General features: G+C 53.9%; 1 protein-coding gene across 1 annotated transcript; it reads left to right on the top strand.

Moving 5' to 3' along the window:
• Positions 1–2151: 2151 nt before the first annotated feature.
• On the top strand, positions 2152–5936 carry LOC139078211 (putative testis-specific Y-encoded-like protein 3). The gene has a single exon (XM_070589103.1). It carries the CDS (start codon positions 2464–2466, stop codon positions 3568–3570), a length of 1107 nt encoding a protein of 368 aa, XP_070445204.1. The 5' UTR covers positions 2152–2463; the 3' UTR covers positions 3571–5936.
• Positions 5937–6790: the final 854 nt, after the last annotated feature.

Below are 6790 nucleotides of genomic sequence, written 5' to 3'. Positions count from 1 at the left end.
TGTTTGGAAGTTGTGAACCTGTCTGATTGGGAAAGGGGTGGAGAGAGCCTGGGGAAGAATTGGAATCTCCAGACATCTTTACCATCCAAGGGGATGGTGAGTGTAGGCAGATAGTAACAACCCTTCACATTAGCACCTACAAACTTTGTACTTTGAAATGAAAGATCTTAATGGGATATCTTTGAGGTAAGTGGCATCACATCATAATCCTGGATGCAAGGGTCAGAAAAATCAAACACGTTGCGGCCGGCCCCGTGGCCTAGTGGTTAAGTTCGCACACTCCGCTTCAGCGGCCCAGGGTTCAGATCCTGGGCCACGGACATGACACCACTCATTAGGCCATGTTGAGGCGGTATCCCACATGCCACAACTAGAAGGACCCACAACTAAAATATACAACTATGTACTGGGGGGATCTGGGGAGGAAAAAAAACTCGCTTAAACAATTAAATTTCTTAGAACGGAAAATGCCAGATGTAGGGTACTCTTTAGGTTAGGATTGACCCAGCGACTCAAACGTGGTTGGCCTTAGCATTCCTATTTCTCTCTGCCCTATCTTGTGCAGTTGTGACTTCATTCTCAGGCCCTACAAAGTGGCTTGTCCCTTTGTGTAGGAGTAGAATGCTGCCACCATTCCACACCTGTCATTCTCACACAGTGCCGACTATGAAAAGAAAGGGACCCTTTTCAGGCTCTCAGGAGAGGAGTCTTGTTACTCAGAAGCCCCAGTAAGCATCACCTATCTTATTGGGCTTGATGGGGTTCTGTGCCATCCCTAAACCAGTCACTATAAGCCAGTGATGACAAGGCTGAGACGAGGGGAGGAGGGATTTCTCAAAGGAAATTTGGGGTACTGTTAGAATGAGGAATGGATGCTGGTTGTTCAAGAAGACAGATGTCATCCACTGCCCAAGGTGCACAGCTGGTGATAGTTAGGACCTGACCTTGCTCACACTTGTGCCTACCCATTGGATTCAGACAGACTGTTAGGCTGACGTGTCTTCACCTGACGCCATTGCTTGGCCAGTCTTTAACCAAGGTAGTCATCACTGTCCTGGGCCCCATCTCTTCTACTGAGATTCTTCCATCCAGCGCTCAGGCTGAGCTAGCTTTTCTGTGGCTTGGAACCAGTGTCCATAGCCAAGCAGTGCAAGGCACTCGAGTCCAACCCAAGAGTCCAGGGAATGTTAACAAGTGTTAATATAACAGGTGTTTTGTGTACAAAGGCAGTGGGCTGGCTCTTCCTCTCTTTGACCTTCCATTTACTTGACAGATATTCACTGTCACCCCAATGAGTCGGATACCAGCTAGGGCCCCAAGGGAATCCACCTTGCCCTCTAGGGGGTGCATACCCTAGGATGGGCCTGGAGGCTCAGGGCTACCTTTCCATTGGATGGGAGGAGGCTGAAGGCTTTCTGTAGGAGGTGGCAAGGACTTCCAGATCGGGGATGGAGTGGGTATGGGCATTAGGTGTACTGACCTCTATAGGCCACAGGTTTGGGAGCTGAGAGGACAGAAGTGTGGATGCATTTGCAGGATCAGGGCTGCAGTGGCTGGTCCATCTTACCCTATCCAAGCGTAGACCCTGTACTTCAGACGAGTTCACATTTGTGAAATGTCTGGTACAGAGCAAGGGGTAGATCCCGGGCCTAGGACAAGGTGAAGCAATGTCCACCTTTCAGCCTACCAGCCTAGAAGGATCCACCTCACGTGAGGGAAACCAGACAGATGCCCACTTGCTCCCTGGTTGGCAGTGTTTGAGAGCTTCCCTTGCCCCAGATCCTTCTACTCTGACCTTGTTTCTTCCTTTCTTATAAATATTTGAGCACCTCCGTGTGCCCGACAATCACCATCATCTGCGGGGCCCAGTCTGAGTCTAGTCAGTCTGTGCAAGGGATACCTCATGACCCCTCTGCATACGGCTAATTTATCCTGTGCAAAGTTCCAAGGGTCCTACAGCTGTCCCAAAGCCGTAGTCGGGGGTGGGCGCCGGGCAGCTCCCACCTGCCTACCGCAAATACGCAGATACAGGCAACAGTAACCGCCTGGAGTGGTGGCTGTGATGGAAGGTTCTCTGTCCGTGACCAGGTTTGGGCCTGACCCCTGGTGCCTGCTGGGAACTGCTCTTTATTGGTACACCCCTGCACTTCACTCCACCTCCACGGCCAGCGCCCTACTAAGCTGGGGCCAGTCGTGTCCGGCGCCCGCGGTCGCACCCCCACCGGGCAGCCCCCTGCCCCTCTGCCAAGCCTCCAGGCCCCTCGACCCCCGCAGTCGGGGGACACTTGCAAATCACATCCGGAAAGGGGGGGCGCGAGGGGCGGAGCGCGCCCCCGGGAGGAGGAGACCGCATCTCCCCGCCTCCCGCCCGCGCTCACCGCCAGCCGCCGAGCCGTCCCTCTCGCGGAGCCTGCAGTGTCGCCCGTGCCCCGAGCCCCTGCAGGCCAGAGGCTCCCGCAGGTGATGGCAGACGAGGGTGCGAGGGACGTGGAAACTGCTGCGCGCCCGTCGCCCGGCCAGGCGCAGGGAGGGGGCGCGCCCCCGGGCCCCGCGGCTGGGGCCCGAGAAGCCGGGAGACGCGGGCACATCGACCCCGTAGCCGGCCCCGGGACCGCCTGGCCTGCCCCGGGGCGCCGGGAAGCGGCCTCTGTGGCGACTGACCGGAGCCCGGAAAACGGCCTTATCGAAGATGAGGCCCCAGAAACCTGTGGTGCAGACGGGTGGAGGGCTCGGGTTGGAGCTGGCGGGAAGGCCGAGGAAGTGACGACTAAGGAAGGCGCCATCTTCGAGGAGGAGGCAGAGGGAGAGGTGGAGAAGCAGCAAGTGGGAGAGGATATGGAGGTGGTGGAGAAGCTGGTGGAGGAAGAGAAGCTGGAGGTGGAGGTGGAGGCGGAGGCGCAGGAGGGCCTGGGGCCCCTTAACCTGGATGGCCCGGTTGTGGACCCACTGGAGGCCATTCAGTGGGAACTGGAGGCTGTGAGCGCCCACGCGGATAGGGCCTACCTGCAACTCGAGCGCAGGTTTGGGCGCATGCGCCGCTTGCACCTAGCCCGTAGGAGCTTCATTATCCAGAATATTCCTGGCTTCTGGGTCACCGCCTTCCTGAACCACCCGCAGCTGTCAGCCATGATCAGCCCCCGAGATGAAGACATGCTCTGCTACCTGATGAATTTGGAGGTGAGGGAGCTCAGGCATGCCAGGACTGGCTGCAAGTTCAAGTTCCGCTTTTGGAGCAACCCCTACTTCCGGAACAAGGTGATCGTGAAGGAATATGAGTGCAGATCCTCAGGTCGGGTAGTATCAGTTGCAACTCGCATCCGCTGGCACCGGGGCCAGGAACCCCCTGCTCTGGTACACAGGAACCGAGACACTGTCCGCAGCTTCTTCAGCTGGTTCTCACAGCACAGCCTTCCAGAGGCCGACAGGGTTGCCCAGATCATTAAAGAGGACTTGTGGCCCAACCCCCTGCAATACTACCTGCTGGGGGATAGGCCCCACAGAGCCAGGCGAGGCCTCGCCAGGTGGCCCACAGAGGCTCCTTCTAGGCCCTACAGGTTCCAGTCTGGCTGAGTCCTGCCCTGGGACCTGGCCCCTACATAAGGTTCCCTTCTGCCTCCTGTGGACCTGTGCTTAGGCCAGTGATGGCACCCTGCTGTCTGCTTTCTCTTCTCTGCACTCTGGCCCCTCTGGACATTCAGTGGATGCAGCTCCAAGATTGTGGGCTTCGTGGCCAAGCCCTTCTGTTTCCATGTGGCCTTCATGCATCACGTGACTGTCACTTGCCAGTGTCTACTCAAGCACCCAATGCTATGGACATGTACGGCCATCATCTTCATGTCCTGGACCTTTGATCATGGCCTTCCCACCCATTTTTGACATGGGCACCCACAAGTCATTGCTAGAAGGACCAGTGCCTCTTTGAGGCCTACTACTTCAAGGCTACAAGGTGCTGGGCTTCATATTTATGCTGGTCCTGCACACTGTGTGGCAAGCTGAGTCTCATCACCCAAGATGAAATGGGTGCACTTGGTGCTGGCTGTCAACCAGACTTGTACATTCCAGGGCCTCGGGACCACAGGCCAGGCTACTGGACTGTTGGGCATCTAGCAGAGTGGGCATGCAGCCAGCAGAAGGCTGCTGGGCGTGGGTGAGGTCAAGGGCATGAAGCAGTGGGCAATGCATTGTTTGTGACCACGCTGCTCTTCTTACCCCTGTGTTGATCCTACCTTGTGGCCTACTGTCAGCTTGCAGAGGTCTGTACCATCGCCCTTCTCGTGAGTTTTGCCCAGGCTGCCACTAATCTTGTCACCTGCTCCCAGGTCTATAAGGCCCTCAAGAACTGCCTGTGGACCCAGGTGGGCCACCTGCCAATGCACACAAGAGCTCCCAAACCCTCAGGAACTCTGCAGCACCGGCATATCTGGGCATTTGCTCAAGGCAAGGCAACAACGAGGTCCCTTCCAGAAGCCTACTACCCTGAGCCCGTCACTGGATTCACACAGAATCCAGCTCCACCATCTCCACCTGTTTTTAGGCCGCCAGGTTGGGGGTGCTGGGGAGGGGTGTTTCTGGTCATGTAGGCTGTCTGCACCTGCCTAGATCGCACATCTTTTTATTTTCTTTAAAGTGACAGCTCAGAAACAGAAAATAAACTGAAGCAGCAAGGTTCTTCACAGACAGCTGAGGAGACGGCTTTCTTGTTGGCTTTGCCTGTCTTTGGTTGACTGCAGAGGGGGAGGTTGTTTTCTGCTACCCAGGCTCTCTTTGCCTGCTCTGCTCCCATGCTCCGCCCCCGTCAGCAAGGCCTGGGATCTTTAAGGGGGGAAAGAGCAGGGCTGCTGAACAGAGAGACCAAGACGTCTGCCTCCCCAGGGGAGGAGATAGTTCACTGTTTTTGTTTCGTGCTGTGTCATTTTAGACTAACTTTGGCCCCAACTCTACTTTCTTCTTCCAGCGGGTCCAAACCTCCCCCATGGGATCCTGTAGGTATAAGAGCCTAGCTGCCCCCACCAAGTCCCCCTCTGCAGGCTTTCAGGACTGTCTCCATTTAATTGTGGGGGTCACCATATCCAGGCCCCTTCCCATGGAAGGCCTTGTCTTCTGCTCCCCAGGCCCTGGGGAGACCTTGACACAAAATAAAGGAGCAAGTCCTCTCAGCAGGGGAGTGCAGGAGGGCCAGAGCCAGCCAGAAAGGCAGAGATGGCTGAGAGTCCATGGGGAGGTGGGAGGAGAGCCCCTTGATTCTTCCTAACTTTTCTTTTGTGAGGGAGATTGGCCCTGAGCTAACATTCATTGCCAATCTAACTCTTTTTCCTTGAGGAAGATTGTCACTGAGCTAACGTCTGTGCCAATCTTCTATTTTGCATGTGGGATGCCTCCACAACATAGCTTGAGTGGTGTGTAGGTCTGCACCTGGGATCTGAACCCACAAACCCTGGGCCACTGAAGCTGAGCGTGTGACCTTAACCACTACACCACTGAGCGAGCCCCACTTCCTAACTTTTTTGATTGACCAGTAGGTTTTTAAAATGAGAAGAATAACAGAACACTGCAACTTTAGAGGCTGTCTCAGTCCAGGTATGACCTTGTGTATGTAGAAAGTTACTGCTATATATAGTTTTTCATTTTGCTGCTTTTAAGGAAGACCCTAGGCATCCCCTTCTCTGGTTCTTCAGACGGGGGAAACTGAGCTGTCCACGCCTGCTTGTTGCTTTTAGTTGAGAACATTTATAAGAATGTCAGTGTAATCTTTCTCTGCCATTTGGAAACTTTGTAGCTATTCGGGATTGTAATCAAGTTGTTGTGGTCTGTTAATATCACCCTGTACTTAGAAGTAGTTTGAATAGGGTGGTTTTGTAGGACTTAAGACCGGAAATTGTTCCCATGTTCCTCATGTTTTGTGAGGATAACCTCCAAAAATAAATCTGTAACTCTGATGGTCTTGATTCTGAGCCCCAGTGGCCACGTTGTGATTGACATTGCTGTAACTGACATCTCTGCTTCTAAACAGAGTATTCATGAGGTGCCTTTGTCCAGTTGGAGGAGGAGTCGGCACTTTGTCTTCTGTATGCATGATGAAAAAATAAAAACCTTTCAGTCTGGGGAAAAAATAACTGAGAACATGTTACTCCCCCCATCCAAAATCCTCCATTGGCAGGCGAAAAAAACCCTCCTAAGTCCTTATCGTGGCTGACAAAGCCCAGCATTTTCTACTCCATGCAGCCATCTCCCATCACTCCCCCTCACTCCCCCACACTCGCCTCTCTGCTGCTCCTTAAACAAACTTTGCACTTTCTAACTTCAGGGTTTTGGCACTTGCTTTTCTCTCTCTGGAGTTTGCTTCTTGCAGATATTCTCATCGCTGGCTCCCTGAGTTTCCAGGCCTCAGTCAAATGCTTCTTGAGAGGCCTTCCCTGCCTGGCCTGTCTGTAGAGTCACCACGGACCCCTTCCCGTCTCTTCTTCCCTTCCTCTCATGATTTTCTCCATGACACTTGTAACTCTGAGGTGATCTTGTTTTCTTACCTTCCTTCCCCTCCAACATGTGTCAGGAGAATAGGGACATATCTGTCTGCTGCTTTGTCCCACGTGCACCTCAAAAGTGACTTGTGTGAGCGAATGACTACCAGCTATGTCAGAGTGTTGTGCTGGGCCCTGACAGTGTGGATCCTGCCCAGAGGATTTCAGTTGGGCAGAGAAGGGTGGGGGCAACGAAGGGTGACCATATAACTTGTCATCCAGCTGGAACACATCTGGGCGTGAAAGGGACACTACTAATAATTAAACCAGGA

This window comes from Equus przewalskii, chromosome 21 (assembly GCF_037783145.1).
Source record: "Equus przewalskii isolate Varuska chromosome 21, EquPr2, whole genome shotgun sequence".
NCBI classification, from domain to species: domain Eukaryota; kingdom Metazoa; phylum Chordata; class Mammalia; order Perissodactyla; family Equidae; genus Equus; species Equus przewalskii.
Note: the sequence above shows the minus strand (reverse complement) of the source record. Positions and strands in the feature narration are given on the sequence as shown.